This window comes from Malus sylvestris, chromosome 2 (genome assembly GCF_916048215.2).
Source record: "Malus sylvestris chromosome 2, drMalSylv7.2, whole genome shotgun sequence".
In the NCBI taxonomy this organism is placed as follows: Eukaryota; Viridiplantae; Streptophyta; class Magnoliopsida; order Rosales; family Rosaceae; genus Malus; species Malus sylvestris.
This window is the reverse complement of record NC_062261.1, coordinates 34,477,096-34,504,847: the sequence shown is the minus strand read 5'-3', so window position 1 is coordinate 34,504,847 and position 27,752 is coordinate 34,477,096. Positions and strand designations below refer to the sequence as shown.

General features: G+C 36.3%; 3 protein-coding genes across 52 annotated transcripts; all 3 read left to right on the top strand.

The window, feature by feature from the left end:
• Nucleotides 1-204: 204 nt before the first annotated feature.
• LOC126582024 (transcription initiation factor TFIID subunit 13) lies at nucleotides 205-2,780 on the top strand. Its single transcript, XM_050245989.1, has 6 exons — nucleotides 205-430; nucleotides 1,300-1,430; nucleotides 1,532-1,569; nucleotides 1,745-1,804; nucleotides 1,893-1,967; nucleotides 2,444-2,780. The coding sequence occupies exons 2-6, from the start codon at nucleotides 1,328-1,330 to the stop codon at nucleotides 2,618-2,620; spliced, it is 453 nt and encodes a 150-aa protein (XP_050101946.1). The 5' UTR covers nucleotides 205-430; nucleotides 1,300-1,327; the 3' UTR covers nucleotides 2,621-2,780.
• Nucleotides 2,781-4,268: 1,488 nt separating this feature from the next.
• LOC126583800 (uncharacterized) lies at nucleotides 4,269-10,233 on the top strand. The gene is made up of 8 exons (XM_050248326.1): nucleotides 4,269-4,578; nucleotides 6,748-7,032; nucleotides 7,374-7,433; nucleotides 7,532-7,741; nucleotides 8,732-8,850; nucleotides 8,937-9,034; nucleotides 9,452-9,576; nucleotides 9,661-10,233. The coding sequence occupies exons 1-8, from the start codon at nucleotides 4,345-4,347 to the stop codon at nucleotides 9,820-9,822; spliced, it is 1,293 nt and encodes a 430-aa protein (XP_050104283.1). The 5' UTR covers nucleotides 4,269-4,344; the 3' UTR covers nucleotides 9,823-10,233.
• A 1,013-nt stretch (nucleotides 10,234-11,246) lies between these two features.
• LOC126583543 (putative disease resistance RPP13-like protein 1) lies at nucleotides 11,247-27,300 on the top strand. 50 transcript variants are annotated; one of them, XM_050248202.1, is made up of 10 exons: nucleotides 11,251-15,222; nucleotides 15,319-15,535; nucleotides 15,742-15,882; nucleotides 16,060-16,424; nucleotides 16,925-16,996; nucleotides 17,188-17,397; nucleotides 24,954-25,033; nucleotides 25,119-25,283; nucleotides 25,366-25,504; nucleotides 26,658-27,300. In XM_050248202.1, exon 1 carries the CDS (start codon nucleotides 11,367-11,369, stop codon nucleotides 15,201-15,203), a length of 3,837 nt encoding a protein of 1,278 aa, XP_050104159.1. In that variant the 5' UTR covers nucleotides 11,251-11,366; the 3' UTR covers nucleotides 15,204-15,222; nucleotides 15,319-15,535; nucleotides 15,742-15,882; nucleotides 16,060-16,424; nucleotides 16,925-16,996; nucleotides 17,188-17,397; nucleotides 24,954-25,033; nucleotides 25,119-25,283; nucleotides 25,366-25,504; nucleotides 26,658-27,300. The 50 variants fall into 50 exon arrangements, with proteins under 50 accessions (XP_050104225.1, XP_050104250.1, XP_050104257.1 ...); XM_050248197.1 differs by lacking the exon at nucleotides 26,658-27,300 and adding an exon at nucleotides 25,765-25,972; XM_050248191.1 differs by lacking the exon at nucleotides 26,658-27,300 and adding an exon at nucleotides 25,752-25,972.
• Nucleotides 27,301-27,752: the final 452 nt, after the last annotated feature.

The window sequence follows — 27,752 nt, the reverse complement described above, 5'->3', positions numbered from 1 at the left end:
AAAGAAACTGAAAAATCAAAACCGTAACGTATCAAACGGTTCGGTTTTTTTCGATTTCAGTACAAAACCGTACCGTTCTCTAAACTAACGGTTTCAGTTTCTTTATTTGCAAATCGTACCTTTCTGAAAAAACTACATGTCAGCATTCTATTGGTCTTTGGAGAGCTTATACAACATTCTGTGGAATTGTCCACACCATAGCCAACTTTGTTCTTCTCTCTTCTTTCGGTCTCTGGACTCTCCTCACGCACTCCGTCTCTCTATTCTCTCACTCTTTCGCCGGCGATTTCTGCTGCGAATTGGGAACAGCTGATCCTCTCAGAACCCGACTATTGATCCCGTGTCCGCCTCTCATCGCCGCCGAAAGCAACCTCGGCGCCGTTGCGGGCGGAGGAACGCCGCATACGAGCCACGGAGCACGCTACTGCTGGTAATTTCTATTTTCTGATTTTATACGAATTGTTTTTTTGTTTGTTTGATGAGAAAATACGGAAAACTAGAGAAATATTTTGAATTTAGGGTTTTCAATACACTAATTTTGAGTATGATTTGTCATGGATTTTGGGTGTCCTTTCTCTCTTGTGCTTTTGTTACTGCCTGCATTAACCCCTCTTCGTTTTTTTACTTCTCTTCCAACTTATGCCCTCAATGATATTAGATTCTCATATGTTGCATAAAATTGCCCTCAATTTTGAGCTTGCTTTACGATTTTGAGCTTGCTTTTCGGTTTTAGTCGCGGCGGGTTGGTTGGTTCAAATTGTTCCTGGAAGTTTTTCAAGTGTCTAACAGACTAGTAACATCGCACAGTGCACAATACTATATTCCATTTCTTTTCTTTGTCAAAAGTAATTTTATGTTTCATTATTCAATAAGGATTTGGTTTCCTTTATCCTAGTTCATTAGAGGCCTTGCGGGGTCTTAGAAAGTGGAACTCTTGATATAAAAATCGGGCATTTCGATATAAATTGATAGGCGCCTTTCTCTTTCTTTGATCCAACGTCTCTCTCTGCTCTCTGCTCCTCTCGCAATCTGACTTTAGGGTTTTGAAGATCTCAACAGGTAAAATTTTCTTTTCGAATCTCATTTTGCCCCCTTCTTCGTTCCAACCAAGCAGTGCCTAGGGTTTCCCTTATTTGAATTTTGAAGATTCTAGCTTTTTCAATTGATCTGGTTTGAAATCTGGGTCGATATAGTTCTTTGTTGCTGTTATCCTCTTTGCCCGCATTGTCAATTTTATCGTTCTCCATATTATTAAATTGAAGAATTCGATTCAGTAATAGCTCTGTTCTGCGATGTTAGTGATTTCCGGGGCAGGTTTGCATAGAAGATGAGTAACCCTTCTGGAGGGACGACATCAAAATCAAAAGCGGGTGGCTCCCAGCCATCTGAAAGTTCAAATAAGCGAAAACGCGGAGTATTTCAAAAAGAATGTATGTCTACAGTTATAATCTTTGTGTTTAGAAAACTACTCTGCTAGTGTTTATGGGTTTTATTCAAAATGTTGACGCACAATGTGTTGTGGATGTTACAGTGCAGCACATGATGTATGGTTTTGGAGACGATCCTAATGTAAGTAGCACCATCTAATTTGGGACTTGGAGTCTTTTCTTGGGCTGTGACGGGTAATTGGATATTGGGATATACCACTTGTTGTTGTGGTTCGGTTGGAGCTTAACCTGCGGTTCTTTTATTCTTTGGTTTCTGTTGCAAATAAAATTGACTTAACCGATTCTGTTGCTTTCAGCCTCTTCCAGAGAGTGTGGCACTCATGGAAGACATCGTTGTGGAATATGTGACTGATCTGGTAAGCATTTCTCAAGGGTACTTACTATTCATCATGCAAATGAGATAGTATGCTAATTATTAAACCCAAATATGCAACACTACTGCAGGTGCATAAAGCCCAGGAGATTGGATCAAAGAGGGGAAGGTTATCAGTTGATGATTTTCTGTACTTAATTCGCAAGGTATCTTCTGTATATATTTCCACTGCATACTTTGATTGTGTGCGAATAGTTTTATGCCATTTGGAATTTCATGTTACGGGCATAAAATCGAGTTACTTGTGATCGATTGGTCAGTAATTTTATATCACTAGGCAGAGATACTTTATGTAGGTCTTTGCAATTTGTTGTGCTTTTGATTAACACGATAGGAGAAAAATAAACAGGAAGACGTGAACATGGCATTGTATTTTGTCATTTTAGCATAAGAGAAACACAAACCACTCATTGAATGGATAGGATGACACTAACAGGACCTCTTTATAATATTGATGGCTGAACATGACTACGTTTACGTTATTTGACAGAGTTATGTTGTCACTTACTGATCATCAATTTTATGTAAATTTCGTCCACTTTTAAATTTTCAGTCAATTTTGTGTGAGTAGCGTAAAAAGAATCTGACTTAAACACTGATGTAAATGTGGTAAACTCCCCAGGATTTTCCGAAACTCAATCGCTGTAGAGAATTGCTGTCAATGAATGAGGAGCTGAAACAGGCAAGGAGAGCTTTTGAGACAGATGAGGAGAAGCTGAGGAAGGCTTTCGAGACTGATGAAGAGAAAATGAGGAAGGCCTTTGAGGCAGACGAAGATAAAGTCGGGTCAACGGAGTAACGGGACTCTGTCTATTTAGGCTTGTTCCCCTGTAATCATTTTTGTTCAGGAATTCGTTGTTTCACTGTATCTTTAGGTTGAAACTTTGTTTATATCCATCCAACAAATATTGAGGGTTGTTTAACGTTCAGTTTGAAAAAAAAATCTGTAGTTTTCAAAACGGGTGAAAGCAACTTAGTATTTATGGGTTTCAAAAACACAAAAGTTGGATGCCAAACAGGGTTGATTGAGAAGGAACAAAAACATAGACCCCTTGCCCTCTTTTTAACCCTTACTCGATTTACTTTTTGGTGTTTGATTGAGAAGGAACAAGATTTTTTAAAAACTCTTAACAAATAAAAAGTATTCTTTTTTTCTTTTTTAGTCTTTTTCAAACATTAAAGATTTCTTAGAACTAAAAAGCTTAACTGTTAAAATGGTATGTGTTTTAGTCATTAGGTCAATTAGTCATCGTGATATTTCTCATTGATTTGCGTTTTTATAGTAAATTTAAATAAAGAGAAAGGTTAATATATGGCTCTAACAATTGCGGTCTACTTCTCAATAACGCAATCGGAGGTGATGTGGTCATAGTTAATTTTCTTGTGACTATGATGAAGGAACTCACGCGGTTCGTTGAGTTGCCTACGTGTGTGGCTAGGGTTGGGGTTTTGGTCAATGACAAGGCGGATGGCAGGGTGGGTTTGTTGAATTTTTTATTTCATTTTGAAATTATATTTCTTTCTATTTTAACTGGTTTTTTTTTATTTTTTGTAATAGGTTATGATATCTTTTTTGTAAATTCTTTAGCAAAGATTGGATGAAATGTTCTCAATTGGCTAACAGAGATAAACAAGAGGACTAAATTGGCCAAATTGAAAACACGGGAACTAAATTGACCAAATGACTATAACACATGAACCATTTTGATAATTAAGTTTTTTTTTTTAGTACATTGATATTTTTACACTAAGGGTAGGGAGAGTTTAGCTAAAAAAATATTGTGTCCCAAGTTCAAATGGTCTATCTTTTTCATAAAGGAGCCTGAGGAGAAGTTCCTCTTCATTTTATTTCATGTCCGATTCACATAACTTCTTGATTATGATCGAGGCCGTTTATATTATAAATCAATATGTAAAGTCCATCTTTGCAAAAATTAAATAAAACGTCGTTCAGTCGATCAATTATACCAAATAGATAGACCATTCATAATGTTTTTTCCGAATTCATCAATCATATTTTATATAGTTTGATGACTAAATAATCTCATGTTTTAATGATTTTTTGCATAAATGATTTTTTAAATAGTGATGTATAATATTAGCAAATGATTAAAAAAATCAAAAGTAAAGTGTATTACGAAGAAATCAACCATTTATACAATTCTTTGATAGGAAGAAATTACAAAAAATGGTATATTACTGCTATTTTGAAACGATTTAAAGATCATCGAAGTATCCCGAAGATTTATAAATGGGTCCCGAAATAAAATTGAGGAAAAACTCATCCTAATGAAAAGAGCTTCCTCTTGAGGAAAAAAAAAAAGCTCAAAATAAATAAATAATTAATTAATAGAGAACCCCAAACAAGAGAAGTGGTCCAAATTAGACAGATAATTCCCATAAAATAACTCGATAAATCAGATATAGAAATTATCCAACCAAAAAATAAAATAAAATAAATCCGATATAGAAACAAACACCAACCGACTCGATATCTCAGAAATTTTCTGGTAAAAGAAAACGATGACTTGGTTGGGTGCTTCGTCTTCTTCTTCCCCATGGATTCTCAGGAACTCGCTTCTCACAACATCCACAACCTCTTCATCTTCTTCTTCCTCTTCAAAATTCTCGAAATACCAATCATCACCTCGCCCTCTTCGCCTCTCGTGCCGCTCCCAATCCGACGTCGGCAGTGACTTCAATTTCGTGCTCCACGATGCTCTCGATTCTTCCGGAACCCTCACCTCCCTCGCCAGAGTAAGAAATTTACCTGCTTCTTCCTGATAAATTATAAATTGTTCTTCTTTTCATTTTAACTTTTTAATTATTATTTTTAAATTGATGAAATGAATGCATTAGTTTCACTTTAATCTAGTTTTTTTCCCCCCAATTTTTAATGTAATTGTTCAGCATATGTTCCCATTTCATTTCTTGAGCTGGAAAATAATCATATATCAGTTTCCTATGTTTAGTTGGCTATAATTTACAAAATGTATAAAAAATGGGTAATTTGCATAATAAATTGAAATGAAATTGAGGTATCATAGTGAGAATAATTTCAAGAAATGATCAAACCATGATGATGCAAGAAACATGTTATCGTCGTTTTCGTTATTTCCGTTATTTCTTAACAAAGAATGCTAACCATGCCATTCTTATTGGAGTTTAGTTTTTAACGAGAACATCGTCTTTAATTTGTCTAGCGGAAAGAAAAATAAACACAAGGAACTTCACATTGCATTCGGTAGGTACAATTGAAGCATATTGATGAAATAATATAAACAAGTTTTCCCTTTATATTATTTTAATAGGGGGAAAGAACGAGAAAAACAGCGAGCTAAACAAAATGAAATAAGGCGTTTCTAGCTCTAGTTTCGGATGAGCTTCTCTCAGTTATGTATGGTAGTGTTTCATCCATTTTAGGTTCTATTGATTTTCTAGGAGAGAGGCTGAGATTCTGGGAGGATGGTTGGTTGGAGGGCGGTCCGTTGAAGGAGCAATTCCCTAGAATATTTTCTTTATCAAGGACAAAAAACCAAAGTATTTCCAATTTGATAGCTTCTTCTTTACAGCCGGTCAGCTGGAATTTAGAGTTTAGGAGAAACCTAAGAGAGTCGGAGATTGAAGAGGTGGCTGGTTTACTGCAGAAGGTGGAGTCCGTACGGCTGTGCCATTCTAGAGAAGACAGGAGAAGATGGAATTTAGAAGGTTCTGGCCAGTTCACTTGCAAATCCTATAACTCTTTCCTTTGCAACAATGATGTTATGCATCAATTTCCCCCTTTCGCTCAGATATGGAAAGCAAAAGTGCCTCCAAAAGTCAAAATCCTTGTGTGGCTAGTGGCGCTCGGGAAGGTTAATACTTGTGATCAAATCCAAAGACGAATGCCTTTTGCTTGCTTCTCCCTCCATTGGTGCACTTTGTGCAAATCTGGGGAGGAAAACGTCAACCATATTTTCCTCCATTGTCCGTATAGCATTCAACTCTGGTGGAAATTGCTTAAGGAAGCCGGAGCAAGATGGGTCACCCCAAAGGGATGTTTTGAGCTTCTAAGCATTAAGTTCGAAGGCCTAGGGAAAGGGAGGAAAGCCAAAACTTTGTGGGGATCTCTGTTGATGGCCCTCTTCTGGAACATTTGGTTGGAGCGTAATAAAAGAGTCTTTGAGGATTACAAGGGAGTGGGGGTGGAGGAGCTTTGGGATAGAGTAAAACACTGGGCAGCCCTTTGGGCTTCGGTTTCAGTGGAGTTTAAAGATTACAATTTCTCTTCTATTTTTAGGGATTTGTTAGCAGCCGTTATTTGATTTGGTCTAGCTTTTCCTCTGTTCAATTAGTTTTCTTTAGGGGTCCTTGCTAGTTCTCTTCTAGCTCCAGGTGGATATCTTTTCCACGTGGTTTATTTTTTCTTTTTTGTAATTCTTTCGTTTTATAAAATTCTTTCGTTTCTTTTCAAAAAAAAAAAAAAGGAGTCAAGAGAGGTTGAGAGTACCAAGCCTTCTAAAGTAATGTGGCGTGTTGAGGTGCAAGGTATAAACTGTTTCTTAAAATGATATACTATTTTATCGTGACCTACCTCAAAAATTTAGATAAGTTGTTTTCCGTACTTTTCTGGTTTTCCCACTTTAATGCAAAACTGTTTTGTATCATATTAGACACCTTGTAAATTACATTGCACAATACATTTTTCCGACCACCCAGTTTAGGTCAAGACTATCGCAACTGTCAATTGGATAATTATGTTCATTTGCTGGATTAACTGTTCTCGTGCATAGGTCAAATGATACACTTCTTTTGGGAGTAATTTTATACTTTGTTATGATGCAATGTCTTTTTGTATTTGTTTGGTAAAGACTATGTATGCCTTGATTTTGCAATGGGGTTTACTTAGTTTGGATTTTGATTGATATATAATTGAGAAACAACCAGGAGGCCAGGGAGGGGTTCTGCTCACAAATTCGCCATCTGTCTGATATAGAGAGGGAAACCAGCATTACCATCAATAGATGTGTTGATTTGGGGAAAACAGCTCTTTACATTGCAGCAGAAGATGACTCCCTTGTGTCACATTCTTCAGTTCCGCTTCCGGTGGATGCTTTTATTAGTAGGTTTGGTGATCTTTCCATGGACTATTGTTCTCACTACAACTCTTCATTTAGATCCTCGCCAGAGAAATTGTTGGAGAGTTTGGAAAACTATTTGTACGTAAATAAGGTATGTTGATTGATAGAGTTTTTGTTTGCAATAACATGGATTATTATTCCTTTGTAGTTGATTCAAAGTTGAACTTAAAAACTCTTAAGGATTCGTTTTATTTTTAACTAAATTTTAGCTTGGTTGAGAGCCTTTGTGTTGCAAAAGTGCCGAACTTATAATGTTGAAGGAATCTGGCAGGGAGAAACTAAGATAAGCTTCATATCGGGAAACAATTACTTTGTAGCAGAAAAGCTATCATTTGTTTTAAATAAATCAGGATCTGTGTATCTTCTTATCTCTTCCCCTCGCTGCAAAATTCTTGCTTTCGCTAACTATTTTTTATCTGCCCTTTTTTTCAGGGTTTTCGAAGGACAATTGCAAGGTATCACTCTGAATCACGGGCTCTATATATCCACTCGGTATGGAAGTCTGCCTTACTTATTTGTTATTTCAAGGTTGTGAGAACAGTAGAATATGGAGATTGTTTTCAGGAGTTTGATGTTGATGTTGCAAACAGGTTTTGACACATCGTTCAGGATCACCTGCAATGCTTTCACTCATATACTCAGAAATTTTGAAAATGCTTCGCCTATGGGGTTTTTTGGATTTCGATGTGGAGATATTCTTTCCTCATGATCTTCATAGTCTTCCCAGAGGTTATCATAAACAGAAAAGCAAGGAATCTGATAATGTGCACATAATGACTTCGCAAGCCCTTTTAGTGGAGGTAACTTATGTTTTCATGTTGAAATTTGTTTGTTTTGCCTTAATTTTTTTTGTCCTATGTCAGCGAGTTGTGTACGCTAAAACTCCTAGTTCTCTCACCCTGTGTTTGGATTAGGGATTTGAAAATGGCAAGAGGTTTAGGATAAATTAGTTAGAATTCAACCCCAAAACATTCGATATAGATATTTTAAATGAGCGATATGATCATATTGCCTGTGGTATTTTGTTAATTGATTAGTTCCTTTGTCATTTATCTTTGGTCATGGCAATGCAATCTATGTTATTCAAATTGGTTCCATGTGCTCTAGATTACCCACAGGTCCTCCTACTTTGAAAGTAACTTGTATAATTAGTCAGAATACTACCAACCTGCCTTAAGTTGGTACCATATATTTAGTCTGAATATTATGGATATGGACCTGAGTTGGTACCATATCTACAGGTCCTCTGAATCATGATATACAATTCACCAATAAGTACAATAGTTTCTGTTCACCAACATTCATCCAACGATTGTTAATTTTTTTTTTTTTAAAGAAGAGAAACGTTCTCTCTGCTAGGATGTAGATTTCAACCATTAGATTTTGATTGAGCAGTTGTAAGCATAGATTTTGGTGAGTAGAACTATAGATTATCGATTATATGCATGCATCTTTGTGTACATTTGTGTGTACGCTTGTGTCTTTGTGTACATTTGATTGCTTGGTTAAACTTGTTTATGATGTGAGTTAAACTTGTTTGCGACTTGTGCATCTTTGAATGACAATGAATATTTGTTTTACAAAGTATTATATATATATATATATAAATTTAGGTCTGGTGAGGCGAAGGTGGGGTTATCCATTCAGAACGTCTCGCCCACGCCTTTGCCTTTTAAGGCATTGAATTGTATATAGATACATATTTGGTTAACATTTGATAAGGTGTGTAGACGTGTGTCCAAGCCTTTAATCTTAGCTATATCTGTTCTCATAGTTTACTGTATGTACAGATTTTAAGAAATTTGAAGGACGCATTCTGGCCGTTTCAGCATGATCAACCAGGGAATTTGTTCTTGAGGGCAGCACGTGCTGCTAACTTTATTGATAGATCAAACATAAATGAAGACAGGTACTTTGTCCGAAATGAATGTAGTTTCAACTGAAAACTAATACAAGTTAAGTGCATATATGTGAGGATCCTTTCTATTTTTGCAGTGGCTTTCAGCTTGCATCTGCGAAGGCTGCTCAACATAGACTAGATCGTGGTGTTTGGACTAGTGTACATTTTGGGGATATGAGGCGTGCCCTATCTGGTACGCATTCATTGAATCTTATTTAATCCCAGTGTCAAGAAGGTAATGTCAAAGTCAATAGATTATGCTTCTTGAAGCTGTTGAAGCGGTAACATAGATTGAGATGTCACCGGGAATGTTTTCGGACAATTGTAGTTGCATTTTCTGGAGGACAGGGTCCGACTCCTTACCAATAAGTCATTTCAAGTAAAATAACATGTTATCCATAGCCATCTTTAAATAAAGTTGTAGAAGCATCTCTAATCTGTTTGAGGTCCCGTGGTGATTTTTAGTTAATGGTAGGATTTGACTTTTCAAGTTAAATTCTTGTACTTCAATTTGAAATTTTCATTTTATCGTCACTGTTGGACATATTGTGCCCGCTGCCACATATTATGTCCACATATTGTTATCTGAACATTGTGTCTATTGTCACAGCTTGTGAACGTCTTATTCTCCTAGAAGCAGATCCGAAGGAATTAAGAGATTACAGCATTCTTCTCTACCATTGTGGATTTTATGAGGAATCACTTGAATATCTAAAGTTGTATCAGGACAAAAAGGTACGTTTTCTAATTTCTACATGTATATCGACGTATGACTTTGATAGCAAATCTATTTTAAGTACCTTCATTTGGATTTTTCAGGGTCGTCCACTACGGAGGCGACCGTCTGATTCGTTAACCGTTTTGGAGGAAGATGCCACAGAGAAATTGATGATACGCCTTAACCTAATTCTGATGGAGGATGGTTGGAGCAGGCCGTCATATATTAGAAACTTTCTTGGTAACAACTCTGAACCATGGTAGTCTTCGTATATATTATTGCAGATAGCAGTACAAACCCAAATCAATAGGAGGTTCATGTCAACTGGCAAAGTGGCACTTTAAGTGAACTTCTTCCTGGAAAAGTTTTGCTAGATATGCGGTGTTTTCTATCCGTATATAACAAGATGAAAAAAACCGGAGATATGAGTCCTGCCACATTCTGCATTTTCCTATTGGTACCAGTTTTTTATGTAGTAATTGTATTGACCAGATCATCAGTAAATTTGAATGCCGGAATATTGGAAGAATGAACCGGCAAAATGTACGACAGCGGAGCTAGTAAGGGGTCTATTATCTGCTTGTGATACTCTTATGTAAATTGATGTATATAACAAATTGTTACCTCATTTGTGATTGAGTAATAATATTGAGTAATAATAAAATTATGTGGAATCATATATCTACATAATGTGTAAATCTACATGCATGATACACCTAACTAAAATTTACTCAATAAGGAGAGAAACTTAGGGTCCGTTTCGTAACCATTTCGATTTCAGTTTTTAATTCAGCAGTATCATGCTTCCACTCTAGAACGATAGAAACTCTCGTAAGTTATAAAGAGTGACAGGACAGACAAATATTAGTGGAACTTATAAAGAGTGACAAATGACATACAAATATTAGTGGAACGCATGACAATCGTCCATCGCACCGATGTTGCTTTAGCAAAAGTAGAAAGAAAGCACCCATCCCTGAACACATGACAATTGTCCATTTCACCGATGTTGCTTTAGGAAAGTAGAACGAAAGCAACCATCACTCATCACACCGACACATTTTTAACCTAGACTTTTTCCACCCACAAAACAAAGCTCAACTACCAATTCTCTCTTTATGCTTTAACGTGTGTACTCCACTGAATTATTGGCCAGCTCATTTTTTTTTTTTTTGTTAAAAAAATCTTGTGACATTAGTAATATGTATTACTATTTTATTTGTTTGTGATATTAATATTAACTTTCAATTATTACTATCAACGTTGAAATGTTGTGAAATTTTGAAGAATTGATTGAGAAATCAGATAGAAAATTAATTGGTGAATGATATCATAATTATTTTTATATATATAAAGATTTGATGGTATTTGGTAAGTTGTCATGCAACGTTTTTAAAATATAAAATGCGCCAAACGATATTGTAATATGTTGTATGAAAAAATCAATGAATAAATATAAGTATTTTATTTATTAAATTTTTTAATTTTTTAATTTGCAACCTTATTATTTAACATGCTTCCGTCCATACAGATATCTAGTTTTATCCGGAGATGTACACCATACTGTGTGAACACATGACAATTCGTCTGTGGCACCGACGTTACAATTGTTACTTTTCCGCTCGCAAACAAAGCACGGGCACAAATTCTCTCTTTATGCTTTAATGTGCGTGGTCCACTGAATTATTGACCAAGACAATCTCTAGTCGTTTCAGATGTGAATTTCATAAGAGTTTAAGCTTGAGTTTCCATCACAAAACGCTTCTCTCAGATTACTAGTTTCCAGAAAGAAAGAAAGAAACAAAAAATGGCTTTGATTGGAGAGGCTTTTCTCTCTGCTTCCATCCAGACGCTGTGCGACAAGATTGGTTCCGGCGAGTTGATGGACTTCTTCCGGGGAAAAAAACTTGACCATTCACTCCTGAAGAAACTGAAGCGGACGTTTCTGGCCCTTGATGCAGTGCTTGATGATGCAGAGGAGAAGCAGATGGAGAAACCCCGTGTGGAAAAGTGGCTGGACGAGCTCAAACATGCTGTCTTCGAAGCCGAGGACCTGCTGGACGAGATCGATACTGAAGTTTTGCGAAGCAAGGTGGAAGCTGAATATCAAACGAAGAAAACCCAGGTGTTGAACTTCTTCTCTACTCTTAATCCTTTTTACCAGGGCATGAATGGTAGGATTCAAGAGTTACTTGTAGGACTTGAAAACCTTGCACAACAGAAAGATGTGCTCGGTCTCAGAGAAGGTGTCAAGGGCAAGCTTTCACAAAGAACTCCCACAACTTGCTTCGTTGAGCATGAATTCTCTACTTATGGTAGGGATGAAGATGAAGCGAAGTTGAAAACACTGTTGCTATCTGATGATGCAAGTGTCGGCGATATATCCGTAATCCCCATAGTGGGAATGGGAGGAGTTGGTAAGACAACCCTTGCTCAGCTCCTTTACAACAATGGCATGGTAAAAAAGCATTTCGATGTTCGAGCTTGGGCGTGTGTCTCCGAAGATTTTGATGCTGTTAGGGTCACTAAAACCCTTCTTCAGTCAATTACTTCAAAACACTGTGATACGTCAGATATGGGCTTGCTTCAAGTTGATCTTAGGGAACAAGTAAGGGGGAAAAGGTTTCTATTTGTGTTGGATGACCTTTGGAATGACAGTTATAACGATTGGAGTGTTCTACAAGCTCCTTTCACTTATGGGGCGAGGGGAAGTAAGGTCATTGTGACAACAAGGAACGAAGGTGTTGCATCCATCGTGCGCACTGTTCCTATTCACTCTTTAAAACAATTGTCGCATGATGATTGTTGGTTGTTACTTGCAAAACATGCGTTTAGAAATGAAAACACTAGTGCACATCCAGACTTGGAAGAAATTGGTAAAAAAATTGCACGTAAGTGCAATGGTCTGCCTTTAGCTGCAAAAACACTTGGAGGTCTCTTAAGTTGCAACATGGACTACAAGAAATGGAATCATATATTGAATAGCAATCTTTGGGAGCTACCACAAGCAAATAGTATTCTTCCATCTCTAAGATTGAGTTTCCATTACCTCCCTCCTTATTTAAAACAATGTTTCGCTTATTGCTCAATTTTTCCAAAGGACTATGAATTTGAGAAGCGTACTTTGGTTCGACTTTGGATGGCTGTGGGTTTCATTTCACAAGCTGAGGGTGGGGCAAGAATGGAAGAGGTTGGCAAGAACTATTTTAATGAATTAGTATCAAGATCACTAATTCAAAGATCATTAAATTGGAAATCAAGTTTCATAATGCATGATCTCATTAATGACTTGGCTATGTTCGTGTCTACAGAATTTTGTTTTAGGATGGATGAGGAAGGTTCACATGAAGTTCCTAAAAGAATTCGACATTTGTCATATCTGAAAGGAGAATTTGATCCCGCTAAAAAGTTTCAGCCATTAAATGGAGTTAATTATTTGCGCACCTTCTTACCCATGTCTTTAAGGAAGTCAAATTGGGATTATGTAAGTAGTAAGGTTCCAAATGATTTGTTGCCAACACTAAAATGTTCACGGGCACTGTCTTTGGCAGGATATATGAACATCAGTAGCTTACCTGATTGCATTGGTAACCACATACATTTGCGCTACATTGACCTCTCTTACACTGCAATTAAAAGGTTACCAGATACTGTGAGTAGTCTCTACAATTTGCAAACTCTATTGTTGTCTCATTGTTCCTCTCTTGTTGAATTGCCTGCAGACATGAGGAAACTGATTAATCTGCGCCATCTTGATATTAGAGATACTGGTATAAAAGAGATGCCGGTGCAAATGGGTAGACTAAAAAGTTTGAGAACACTCACTGCTTATGTATTGGGGACATCTACTCAGTCTGGTGGCATTGGAGAATTGGGGGAGTTGCCCAGTCTTGGAGGGAAACTTTCTATATTGAATCTAGAGAATGTAGTCGATGCTATGGATGCCTTGCGGGCCAATTTGAAGGAAAAGAAAGATCTCAATGAAATAGAGTTGGCATGGGGTAGAGAGGATGCAGATGATTCCATGAAAGAGAAGCGTGTACTTGAAAGATTACAACCTTCTGTAAATTTGGTTGATCTGGCCATCAGATCTTATGGTGGAACAAGCTTTCCGAATTGGTTGGGAGACTCTTCCTTCTCCAACATAAAAGTCATGGGCCTCAGTGGTTTTAGTAATTGTTGGTCGTTGCCACCAGTTGGGCAGTTGCCTGCTCTTAAGGAGCTCTATATATTCAACATGAAATGTGTTGTGAGTATTGGTGCTGAGTTTTATGGTGTCAATGGAACTTCTCTAATTCAGCCATTTCGTTGTTTAGAGAAGCTGATATTTGGAGAGATGCCAGAATGGGAAGAATGGCTGCCAAGTCCAGGTAGAGGTCAATGTCCGGACTTTCCTCGTCTCGAGGAGCTGGTTTTACAGTATTGTCCGAAGCTGAGGGGAAACTTGCCCGATCATCTTCCTTGCTTGAAAAAACTTGTAGTGTCCGAATGCGGGGTTCTGCATGAAAGGGCTACTAGAAGTAGATGGATACCCTGGTCTCTCATTGTTAACACGGAATCCTTGCGACAATCTCTTCAGGATCTGCAAATAAGTGGATGCCCTGGTCTCTCGTCGTTACTAGAGACGGAGTCGCTGTCCTCGCTTTTCACACTTGGGATTCGAAATTTGAATCGCACAAATTGCTTGCAGCCGCACTTGAGCAGTCGTCTTCAAAATTTGACTCTCAGTAGTTGCGGGTCCCTCTTGTCGTTCCCAAGAAATGGTCTACCCACTACATTGAAATCACTTTCTATACTAGAATGCAGGAGATTAGAATTCCTATCTCATGAGATGATGGCCAAATTGACATCCCTTCAAGATTTGGCTTTATATAAAAGCTGTGATTCACTGAGGTCCTTCCCGCTGGGCGTTTTCCCCAAACTTTCATCTCTTTATATCCAGGGCTGTAAAAATCTAGAATTCCTTTCCATTGGAGAAGGAGCTGATGTTGAAAATCTCACTCATCTCGATTCTCTCTCTATCTATCATTGTCCAAATCTGGTCTCTTTTCCCCACGGGGGGTTGCCCACTCCCAACCTGGCTAGTTTTACAGTCCGTGGATGCGAGAATTTGAAGTTATTACCCGATCGAATGCACACCCTCACCGCCCTTCGACATTTGTGGATATATGGTATTCCAAATGTTGAGTCATTTGCAGAAGGAGGTTTGCCTCCCAACCTACAATCATTTGGAATCAGTGGTTGTGAGAAACTGAGGCCTTCAGTGGAGTACTGGGGTTTTCAACGACTTGTCTCCCTTCGAACATTTCAGATCTCGGGAAGCGAGGATGTGTTGGAGACGGTGCTCAAGGAACAGCTGCTCCCTACCACTCTTCACACTCTCGAAATCTCTGGAATGAAAAGTGTGAAATCTTTGGAGGGAAAGGGAATTCAACACGTCACTTCTCTTCAAGAGCTCAAAATTTACAATTGTGATAGTCTCGAATTCCTGCCAAAAGAGGGTTTGCCGGCATCGCTCTCTTATTTGCGCATCTACAACTGTCCTTCTCTGATGAAGAGGTGTCAGGAGAAGACGGGAGAAGAGTGGAGCAAGATAGCTCACATTCCTTGCATCAAGATAGGCAAGCAAGTCATCATCAATTGAGATCTCAAGTCAATGTCAGGTACGTACACACGAGATTCAGATTCTGTAAAAGTTTCACTTCAATTGTTTACTGCCAGCTATACTGTGTTTAATTAATCAATCAATTAAATTTCAGGACAATATCATCCAAGAGCAACAAGTGTTTGCTTACATAAATTACTTCGTACAATACCAAGTAAGTTATTGGGTGCTCTGGCTAGCTATGACACGAATACGGTGGAATGCTTACTCATCTTTCATTGCATCTGTCATGTTTACATAGGTGCCGATATGTTTCTGCACAAAAACAACGTGTGAATTTGGCTGGCTGCTGCACTCTTACAGATTCCATCGTAAGTTGTTGAATACTGGAGGGTAACTTACGTTTCCTTTTCTTTTCTTGTTTCATGATCATTATCGATGGATTATATGCGTGAATCATAACAAAAGGAAAAGGTCCAGATTGTCAAACTTGCACAAGTAATTAAGATCACTTTATACTTTTCAAAAAAAAATTAAGATCACTTTATAAATCATTATTTCTTCATCTTTGAATCAGGACCATCTTTTCTAGGTGAGGTATGGAAAAAGGTTGAGCTCGAGTTGACATCGACATTCAATAGCGATGAGAAGAAAGGATTAAACACGATTTTTCCCCATTTGACGTGGAAATAATGGGAGTTGGAGAAAACCAGTGAAGGTAAAACTCTCTGAAATCTTCTCTTTGTTTCTAATTCTTATGAGCTTTGATATTCTACATTTGGAACTTAGAATCAAGGTTTCTAACTTGTTACCACTTTTTGATTGGCTGGACAAATATGAATAAATTAAGAAAAGAGCAATAAGTCACAAGATTCCTTTTCTAATTTTATTTCAGGGTTTCCGAAGGACCAATGCAAGGCATCAATCTGAACCATGAGCTCTATATCTCCGCTCGTTATGGAAGTCTGCCATACTTCTTGGTTATTTCATGGTTGTTCTTTGAGAATCCTACAATACGGGCATTGTTTTGAGGAGTTTAATGTAGACGTCGCAAACAGGTTTTGCCACATGGTTCAAGATCACCAGCAATGCTTGTGCTCGTATACTCAGAAATTTGGAAATGCTTCGCCTATGGGGCTTTTTGGATTTCTATGCGGAGATATTCTTTCCTCACGATCTTCATAGTCTTTCCAGAGTTTTCATAAACAAAAAAGCAAGGAGTCTGATAAGGGCATAATGCACACATAATGACTCAAAGAAGTAAGGCATTTTGGATTTTGACATCTGTTTGTTTTGCCTTAATTTGTATTGTCCTATGTCAGTGAGTTGTGTATGCTAAAACTCCTAGTTCTCTCACCCTCTGTTTGGATGAAGGGTTTGATAGTACCAAGCAATTTAGGATTGTTAGAAATCAACAAAACATTAGATATAGACATTTAAAATGCACTACATGATCATTACAGACATAAACAAAGTATTTACAAATGTCTCCTTTCAAGCAGTCATTTACAAATCCCTCTCAATGCATTGCATCTAGTCTTTCATATCCCTCCAACTAATTTAGCCTTAAGCCCTTGACACTTTCAAATCTCTCATCCCAACTTTATGTTTAAGAGAATCATATTGCCTGTGGTATATTGTTAATTGATTAGTCTTGTAACTTAGGTATTCTTTTTCCTTTTAATTGATAGATGTATGTTACATTCAAGATTATTTACAGGTCCTCGTATTTTGAAAGTAACTTATTCTGGCCATTTCAGCAGGATCAACCAGGGAATTTGTTCTTGAAGGGCAGCACATGCTGCTAACTTTATTGATAGATCAATCGACAGGTACTTTGTCCAAAATGAATATACTTTCTACATAAACTAATCTAAGATATATGCATATATGTAAGGATACTTGGTATTCTATTGAAGGGCAGCACAGTCTGCCTTACTTGTTTGTTATATCAAGGTTGTTCTGTGAGGACCCTACAATACGACCATTGTTTTCAGGGGTTTAATGTAGACGTCGCTAAGAGGTTTTGACACATCGTTCCGGATCACCTGCAATGCTTGTGCTCATATAGTCTGAAATTTTGAAAATGCTTCGCTTATGGGGCTTTTTGGATTTTGATGCGGAGATATTCTGTTGTCAGGGTCTTCATAGTCTTCCCAGAGGTTATCATAGACAGAAAAGCAAGGAATCTGATAATGCACACATAATGATGTCACAAGCCCTTATAGTGGAGGTGAGGGACTTTTGTTATCACGTCGACAGATAACACATGACTTGTGACTTGTGTATGCTAAAACTCCTAGTTCTCTCACTCTCTGTTTGGATGAGGGACTTCATCTACAAAGCAGTAGACATAGATATTGAAATGCACTACATGATCATTACACACATAAACAAAGTATTTTTAAATGTCTCCTTTCAAGCTGTCATTTACAAATCCTTCTCGATGCATTGCATCTAGTCCTTCATATCCTTCCATCTAATATTTTGTAGTGAATTTTAACTAATTTAGCCTACAGCCCTCGGCACTTTCAAATCCCTCATCCAAACGTTCCTTTTACGACAATCAAATTGCCTGTAGTACATTGTTAATTGATTATTCTTGTAATTCAGCATTGTGTCTAATTTATCTTTGGTCATGGCAATGCAATCTATGTTACATTCAAGATTACTTACAGGTCCATGTATTTTGAACGTAACTTATATATATATAGTCAGAATATTATGAACCTGCCTATGAGTTGGTACATATCTACTGGTCCTCCTAATCATGATTTACATTTCACCAATGAGTACAAATGTTTTTGTTCGCCAGCCTTCATCCAATAACTGATAATTTTCCAAAAAAGAAACGTTCTCTCTACCAGGATGTAGATATCAACCGTTAGATTTCGATTGAGAAGTTGTAAGTTTGGATTTTGCATTCAGAGTGAGTAGAAGTATAGATTATCAAATATATGTATGCATCCTTGTGTAATTTGTGTCTGTGCATGTATTTATGTAATTGTATATACATACATATTTAGTAAACTTTGGATAAGGTCCGCGAACAGTCCAAGCCTTTAATCTTAGCAATGTATGGTCTCATGTTTACTGTATCTACAGATTTTAAGAAGTTTGAAGGACACGTTCCTGGCCATTTCAGCATGATCAAGCAGGGAATTTGTTCTCAAGGGCAGCACGAAGACAGGTACTTTGTCCGAAATGAATGTAGCTTCATGTACAAATTCTAATCAGTAGGAGGTTCATTTACTATAAACTGGGAAAAGTGGCACTTTTAAGGACATATGTGAGGCTGTTAGAATAGAGCCTTATGGCCATCCATTCTGGAAACTGGTTGTTGATGCATTAATTGTTTGCTTAGCTTGCAGGGAAGAACGGGCGAGGAGGAGGCTGATGATCCTTCTTCAGTGGGGCACGTTGTGAAAGATGCCTGCTTTTTTATGTGTTATATCCCCACACGAAACTTTCTTATTCCTGCAGGGAGGCAAACAAAGTGGCTCATAGATTAGCAAAATTGGGATTGACATTAGAACATCAACATATTTGGTTTGAGGAACCTCCAGATGTAATTTCAGATCTTGTTCTTTTTAGGATAGCACAACTATGTAATTTGATTGATGCGGGACGTTCTTTTTTCCTTCGATCGGGTTGAAATTCCCGACAAGATTTTTATTGAGGCCCATTGATATGCACCCTATCCTCGTACATGTCCTTAAAAAACGTTTTGATGACTCATCATCTATATATGGTGATATGTGCTAGATCCAAAATGTTGCATATTGCACAACGGTATCGTGCAAGTGTTGTCGATGGGTTGGCCCGAGTTTAATTATTGGGTTCAGGCCCATGCTCAATTTGGGATGTTGAAGAAATGATTAAAAAAAAAAAACTAATGAAAATGATTTGAAAATTTTGAGTTTTAACAATAAAGATAAAATAAAAGGTAAAGTGAATAGTATCATGATTAATTTTTTTAGGGTAAAAATGTGGTTTTTCGTTAAAATGAACAGTACATGGAGTTTTTCGTTAAAGTTCCAAAAAAAAAAAAAGGGTGCTTGCTGAGGAAAAAAGATAAAATTATGGTGTGTCGTGATTTTGCACGGCTTTTCTTTCTCATTCGGAATGGCAGGGTATCAAAAACAAAAAAAAAACATGGGCTTATGTTGTGATTTATCATGCTTTTATATCACATTCGTTATGGTTGTTGCTAAAAAAGAAAGAGAAAAACTTGGGTGTATACTATGATTGCTAAACACACATGCATGGTATAAAATCCTTGGGATATGGAGTGCAAAAGAATGTATCCGGATACTCGTCGGATCCTTTTTGTGAACCGTCCATTGTATATTATAAGGACTCAAATTAAACCATCTTGTTGTCAAATTGTAGTATAAATGCAAGTAGAGATCGTTCTAAACCAGGGATTAGGAGGGCTTACTAAAACCTTTAAACTGACTCAAAAACATAAAAACAAAATTAAAACGTTTGAATAGACTCAAGGGACTCAAAACAGATTTTAAAAATTCAAAACAACTTAAAAACACTCAAAACTGCCTAAAAACACAAACTTGGCAGATTTGAACTCTAAATCAACTTTGGACGAATTTAGTGTTTTGGCTTGAATCAAAACACTCAAAAATACAAACAAAACAGAAATTTAACACTTTAAAACAAGAAAGTAAAAAGGGGATTTTGGTTTGGATGAATTTGAAATAAACAAGCGAGTTATAAAACTAGGCAGATTATAAAATGAATTTGAGAAATAAAATGATGAATGGATTAGTTAGAAGTCCGTTCTTCACACGTGACACACTTGTACATGAATCGATTTCCAATTGCTTTTCAATAAACTATTATGCTCAACACCCTAGATTAACCGTGATGCACAAATTAACCCTCATATTTTCCTTTACTCATTGAATTGGATGAATGCATGCGACAACCCAAATCATTCTCTAAAAGTCCCCTATATGAATGCATAATAGAGATACAATCAGAGATCATTACGTTCAATGAAAATCATAAGTGTTGACGAGGCAATTATAACTATGAATGCATGATACAATTGCCAAGAGTTCAATTAACGCGATTGTGATAAACAACCTTCACTACTCATGAATATAAACTTGTAACGATTAGGTGAAACTCATTTATATTCTAGCATCTAATTCATGCATGAAAATTAAGTATGCATCCTTAATAAACATACAAGAATCAGTTATGAATAAAAGAGATAATTGAATTGCAATCACAACTTATCAAATCACAATTGGAAGAAATCAATTCATATCTCAAGCATGTTCATGGCTTCAAACTTCCCCCTAACTAAATGGGGGTTTAGCCACTCATAATTGCAACAAAATCAAAAAATGAATTTAATATTGGAAACAAAAGAAATAAAACACTTAAACGCTCCAACGATCCAAGTTGACAGCACGCACGTCCAAGCACTTTCATTTCCTTCCTTTGCTACGACACAAGGTGTTGGTGAGTGTTTGAAGGTTTGTTTGTATGGAGGAATGGATGTGAATATGAATGGATGTGTTTGGATGAAGGTTGTATTGAAATGGGAGTGAATGATCTAAAAAAATATGAACTCCATTTATGTTACACACACTTCCTTTTATAGAGGAAATGCAAGGCAAAACATGGGTAAAATGGAGTAGTGTTGAAATGATTCAAAGGTGAAAGTGGAGTAATGATGCAAAGCATGGGTAAAATGGAGTGGTGTTGAAATGATTCAAAGGTGAAAGTGAAGTAATGATGCAAAGCATGGGTAAAATGGAATGGTGATGAAATGATTCAAAGTAATGATGCATGAAATCTGAAATGATGGAGGGAACAAGGAATGGTGTAGCAATTAAGTGCAAGGAATGGAATAGTCAACCGGCAAAATGTATGACAGCAGAGCTAGTAAGGCGCTATCGTCTGCTTGTGATACTTATAACTTTGAAGTGCTGTAGTGGCAAGTTCAAGTTCACTCTTTCTGTAAATTGGGGAGATCTAACGTGCTATTTCTATTTTGAGTGACTAACAAACTGTTACTTTATTTGTGGTTGAATAATAATTGATTATTATTATCTGGATACTGCAGGGTCATCCATCACGGAGGCAACCATCTGATTCATTAACTGTTCTAGAAGAAGATGCTTTGGAGAAATTGATGATACGGCGTAGCTTACTTCTGGTGGAGGATGGTTGGAGCAGGCAGCATATGATAGAAATTTTCTTGATAACAACTCTGAACCATGGTAGCGCTTCATGTACAAATTCTAATCAGTAGGAGTTTCATTTAATATAAACTGGGAAAAGTGGCACTTTTAAGGACATATGTGAGGCTGTTAGAATAGAGCCTTATGGCCATCCATTCTGGACACTTGTTGTTGATGCATTAATTGTTTGCTTAACTTGCAGGCAAGAACGGGCGAGGAGGAGGCTGATGATCCTTCTTCAGTGGGGCACGTTGTGAAAGATGCCCGCTTTTTTATGTGTTCTATCCCTACACGAAACTTTCTTATTCTTGCAGGGAAGCAAACAAAGTGGCTCATAGATTAGCAAAATTGGGATTGACATTAGAACATCAACATATTTGGTTTGAGGAACCTCCATATGTAATTTCAGATCTTGTTCTTTTTAGGATAGCACAACTATGTAATTTGATTGATGCGGGACGTTCTTTTTTCCTTCGATCGGGTTGAAATTCCCGGCAAGATTTTTATTGAGGCCCATTGATATGCACCCTATCCTCCGATATATACACATAGTTTTCGTACTAATGAATATCGTACTTGTCCTAAAAAAACATTTTGATGATTCATCATCTATATATGGTGATATGTGCTAGATCCAAAATGTTGCATATTGCACAACGGTATCGTGCAAGTGTTGTCGATGGGTTGGCCCGAGTTTAAATTATTGGGACCAGGCCCATGCTCAATTTGGGGTGCTAAAGAAAATGATTAAAAAAAATAAAAAAAAAACTAATGAAAATGACTTGAAAATTTTGAGTTTTAATGATAAAGACAAAATAAAAGGTAAAATGAATAATACCATGATTGATTTTTTAGTGTAAAAATGTAGTTTTTCGTTAAAATGAACAGTACCGAGAGCTTTTCGTTAAAGTTCTCAAAAAAAAAAAAAAGGCGCTTGGTGAGGAAAAAAGATAAAATTATGGTGTGTCGTGATTTTGCACGGCTTTTCTTTCTCATTCGGAATGGCAGGGTATCAAAAACAAAAAAAAAAAACATGGGCTTATGTTGTGATTTATCATGCTTTTATATCACATTCGTTATGGTTGTTGCTAAAAATGAAAGAGAAAAACTTGGGTGTATACTATGATTGCTAAACACACATGCATGGTATAAAATCCTTGGGATATGGAGTGCAAAAGAATGTATCCGGATCCTCGTCGAATCTTTTTTGTGAGCCGTTCATTGTATATTATAAGGTTAGAAATCATTTTAAATAAATTTATTTAAAATTAAACACAAACAGTTTCTGATATTGACCACACGATATACGATGATCGAACACGATTCATAAATTTGTAAGATTCTCACCAAAGATCTGAAGAGGATTCTGTTGGCAAAAGAATGTCCAAGAGTAGCTCGGTGGGATACTTGAAAGTTGGATTTGTGGTTTGCACTTTAGGGTCCTAGTAATTGGAGTTACTTGAGCAAATACGTTTTGGGTTTTTTTTTTATTTGTCAATTTTTTTTAATATTTTTAATAAACTATAGGGAGACTTTAGATCCAGACCCTAGTTATTAATATTTTTTAGTAAAAATCTTAATGGTATTCATCTCTTGATTTTGTATATCTCATTAGTGCTAATAATATGTATTTTCATATGTTTGATATTAACTACTTAACATGTTATAGGATTTAAAATCCCAAATAAATTAAAAACAATTACAAAAAAAAGAAAATACTCAAAAAAATTAATTGAATAAATAGATAAAAACAAGTAACAATATAACTTTGAAATAATAAATGTCAAACGGATGTGCCCATAATGTTCAAAAAAAATTGAAAAAGGGTACATTTTATTATAAAATATGTATACATTATAAATAAAGGAAAACTAATGAAAATGACTTAGAAACTTTGAATTTTAACGATAAGGACAAAATAATGGGTAAAGTAAATAGTACCATGATTGACTTTTTGGTGTAAAAATGTGATTTTTCGTTAAAGAGAACAGTACCGAGAACTTCTCGTTAAAGTTCCTTATAAATAAATAAATAGATTTCACATTAAAAAAATAGATACATTTTACATATAACAAAGTAGTACATTTTACATATAACAAAGTGATAGTCTCGAATTCCTGCCAAAAGAGGGTTTGCCGGCATCGCTCTCTTTTCTGAGCATCGATAGCTGTCCTCTGGTAAAGAGGTGTCAGGAGAAGACGGGAGAAGAGTGGAGCAAGATAGCTCACATTCCTTGCATCGAGATAGGCGAGCAAGTCATCATTTGAGATCTCAACTCAAAGTCAGGTACGTACGTAACACCATTTTTCGTGGAAGGTTCAGATTTTCTAAAAGTTTCAGAGGTGTATTCAATTGAGAATTTGAGAGATTTTAATAGATTTATAAATCTATAGATTTTTATAGAATTTAATTGATTTGTAGAGATTCCATATAAAATTTTGATTCAATTCCCTCGAAATCTCATGTGGAGATGTGAGATTTGTGGATGCTTAAAATTCACTACGAAATCTCTCCAATTCCCTTTAATTCCTCAACTTTCTCAAATTCTTTAAAATAAAATTTTAATCGAATACACTAAAATGTTATAAACTTCTTTAAAATCTTAATTGAATACATTCAGATTTCTAAGGATTTTAATAAACTATCTTAAAATTCTAATTGAATACCTTGAATTTCAGAGAATCATTTAAAATATTTATTCAATACCCTAGATTCATTAAAAGAATTAAAATCCCTCAAAATTCCAATTGAATACACCCCTTCAATTGTTTACTGTCAGCTATATTGTGTTTAATTAATCAATCATGTAAAGGACTTTGATATTCTGCATTTGGAACTTAGAATCAATGTTCTAACTGGTTACCAGTTACCACTCTGATTGGCTGGACAAATATGAATAAATTAAGAAAAGAGCGTTAGGTCACAAGATTCCTTTTTTAGCTTTATTTCAGGTTTCTGAAGGACCAATGCAAGGCTTCACTCTGAACCATGAGCTCTAGTTCTCTCACCCGGTGTTTTGGTGGAGATGAGGTGACTTAATGTTATCATGTCGACAGATCTGTTTTTTTTTTTTTGCCTTGGTTTGCATTGTCCTATGTCAATGAGTTGTGTATGCTAGAATTCCTAGTTCTCTCACCCGGTGTTTGGATGAGGGATTTGAAAGTACCCAGAAATTTAGGTACATTAGTTAGAAATCAACTACAAAACATTAGATACAGATATTTGAAATGCACTATATGATCATTACACACATAAACAAAGCATTTATAAATGTCTCCTTTCAAGCAGTCATTTACAAATTCCTCTCAATGCATTGCATTTAGTCTTTCATATCCTTCCATCTAATCTTTTGTAGTGAATTTTAACTAATTAAGCCTTAAGCCCGCCGTTGTCACTTTCAAATCCATCATCCAGATGTTCCATTTAAGAGAATCATATTGGCTGTGGTATATTGTTAATTGATTATTCTTGTAGTTTAGGTATTCCTTTGCCATTTAATTGATGGATCTATGTTACATACAAGATTATTTATAGGTCCTCACATTTTGAAAGTAACTTATTCTGATCATTTCAGCATGATCAACCAGGGAATTTGTTATTGAGGGCAGCACATGCTGCTAACTTTATTGATAGATAAAACATAAATGAGGGCAGGTACTTCGTCCAAAATGAATGTAGCTTCTACATAAACTAATCTAAGATAAGTGCATATATATAAGGATACCTTGTATTTTCTTAGTGGTTTTCAGTTTGCATCTGTTAAGGCTACTTTGTCACAGCTTGTGGACATCTTATTCTCCTAGAAGCTGATCTGAAGGAATTAAGAGATTACAACATTCTTCTCTACCATTGTGGATTTTATGAGCAATCAGTTGAATATCTAAAGTTGTAGCTGGACAAAAAGGTACGTTTTCTAATTTCTATATGTGTGATGACATGCTACTTTGATAGAAAATCTATTAAAGTACCTTTATTGGATTCTTCAGGATCGTCCACTATAGGGCGACTGCCTGATTCATGAACTGTTTTGGTGGAAGACGCCGCAGAGAAATTGATGATACGCCTTTATCCTAATTTTGATGGTGGATGGTTGGAGCAGGCCGTCGTATGTTAGAAATTTTCTTGGTAACAACTCTGAACCATAATTGTGTGATCATGTACATTATTGCATATATCAATACAAACCCTAATAAGTTGGAGTTTCATATAAACTGGGGACAAGGGGGACTTTAAGTGAACTTCATCCATGGAATGTTTTGTCAGCTATCGAGTGTTTTCTACCTGTATATATATAACAAGATGAACAAACCAGAGATACAAGTCCTGCCACATTCTGCAGTGTCATAATTAATGCCAGGATTTTATTTACTAGTTGAGTCGACCAGACCATCAATAGATTGGAAGGCCGGAATATTGAATAGTTGGAAGAATCAACTAGCAAAATGGACGACAACAGAGCTAGTAAGGCGTCTTGTGATACTTTAACTTTCAGTTGCTGCAATAGTAACATGTTTACTCATGTAAATTGATGAATTATTTTGTCAAATTTCGCTTCATTGTAAAATCATATGGATCTCCTTCGTTTATAATTAAGTTCTTTAAATGAATATTATGGACTGTTTTTGGATGAAATCATAGGATTTTTGGTTTTTTGGGGATGCAAAAACAATCAGATCGTTTGTACTCCGGTTGTCGTATTCACATGGATATAATCCTAGCTAAATTATCCCCTAGTTAGTGAGGGAATAATTCACGAGGGTTTTGTCAATATGTCACATGTATTTCAGAAACCCATCACACTTATTGTATATTGCATTCAAATATTTTATCAGTCAGGACAACATGATGGGACTAACGTATGCCACTTCATTGATGCAGAGAGAAAACAGGGGAATTATCCTAGATTATTATTATTATCTGATACTGCAGGGTCGTCCATCACGGAGGCAACCATCCGATTCATTAACTGTTCTAGAGGAAGATGCCATGGAGAAATTAATGATACAGCGTAGCTTACTTTTGGTTGAGGAGGGTTGGCACAGGATGTCATATGATAGAAATTTTCTTGGTAACAACTCTAAACCATGATAGTCCTAATCAGTAGCAGGTTCATTAAATATACTGGGAAAAGTGGCACTTTAAGTGAATTTCACTCCCAACAAGAAATTTTTGACTTATGTCCTTGCCAGGAAATATGTGAGGCTGTTAAATTACAGCCTTATGGCCATGCATTCTGGAAACTGGTTGTTCATGCATTAATCGTTTGCTTAGCTTGCAGGCAAGAACCGGCGAGGAGCCAGAGGCCCTCCAGAACTTGGTTGCGAACAATGAAGAGAACTTGCAGGTCCCCCAGACTCTTGAAAGCAATGAATAAAACATGCAGGTTTCCTAGACCCTGCGAAAGCATTGAAGAAAACATGGAGCTCATGTCCTGAAACTAATTAGAGTTTTTAGCCATCAGATGACAAAGTAGGTTTACATCCAAGTTACCAGTCTGAGGTTGCCCCAGTTTATGCATAAAACTCCTATATGGAAGTCGTTTCCTACTTATGATTTCTCTCTGTGTGGCACTGCCGAATCGGAGGACAAAGCCAACTTCTGAATAGTTGGATCAGAAGTCTGGGGAAGTGATTCTTGCACAGCCTTAATCTTCCCGCACGCGCTCCCTGTTTGTTTTTTACATTTGGATTGAAACAGTCAAAAGATAATCAATCAAGGGACATAATAATGTGTGTTCAGAAAGAGAAATTCTTTGTTTTTAAGTTAATACGTTTTGATGTCTATTATTGTAATTTCCGAAGACATTTTGGTATGAGCCTTGTTTTTAAGTTAATACGTCTTGATGTCTGTTCATAAATGTTGATATATGCTACGTAAAAAATGTTGCTTATTGCACTACGGTATTGTGCAAGTGTCATCGACGGGCTGTCGTTTAAATTAGGCAATTTTAACGAAAAGTTCCTGATACTGTTCACTTTAACGAAAAATCATATTTTTGCACTAAAAAGTCAATCTTGATATTATTCATTTTAGCATTTATTTTATTTTTATCGTTAAAACTTAAAGTTTTCAAGCATTTTTCATTAGTTTTTCTTTTAAATTATTGGGTTCATGCTCAATTTGGTTGGATGCTAAAGAAAACTTAAAAACAAAAATTAAAAAAAAAATGGGTGTAAGCTGTGATTTTTTAAGGATCAGGATCCTCTCCTGATCTTAAAAAACTAAGTCTACTAAGTAGGCGATCGTGGTGGTTGAAATTTGATCTAATGGTTACAAACAGATGAATTATCTAAAGTTATAATAATTATAGCCGTTAGATTAAATTTCAATGACCACGATCGCCTGCTCAGCAGGCTTAGTATTTTTATAGGAG

Excerpts from the sequence above, each read along its gene's own strand:
- LOC126582024 (XM_050245989.1), top strand. The coding sequence starts at position 1,328 with ATGAGTAACCCTTCTGGAGGGACGACATCAAAATCAAAAGCGGGTGGC. Across the intron at positions 1,570-1,744 it reads GTTTTGGAGACGATCCTAAT|CCTCTTCCAGAGAGTGTGGC; the intron begins GTAAGTAGCACC and ends TGTTGCTTTCAG. Across the intron at positions 1,805-1,892 it reads TGGAATATGTGACTGATCTG|GTGCATAAAGCCCAGGAGAT; the intron begins GTAAGCATTTCT and ends ACACTACTGCAG.
- LOC126583800 (XM_050248326.1), top strand. The coding sequence starts at position 4,345 with ATGACTTGGTTGGGTGCTTCGTCTTCTTCTTCCCCATGGATTCTCAGG. Across the intron at positions 7,033-7,373 it reads ACTATTTGTACGTAAATAAG|GGTTTTCGAAGGACAATTGC; the intron begins GTATGTTGATTG and ends CCTTTTTTTCAG. Across the intron at positions 8,851-8,936 it reads TCAAACATAAATGAAGACAG|TGGCTTTCAGCTTGCATCTG; the intron begins GTACTTTGTCCG and ends CTATTTTTGCAG.
- LOC126583543 (XM_050248202.1), top strand. The coding sequence starts at position 11,367 with ATGGCTTTGATTGGAGAGGCTTTTCTCTCTGCTTCCATCCAGACGCTG.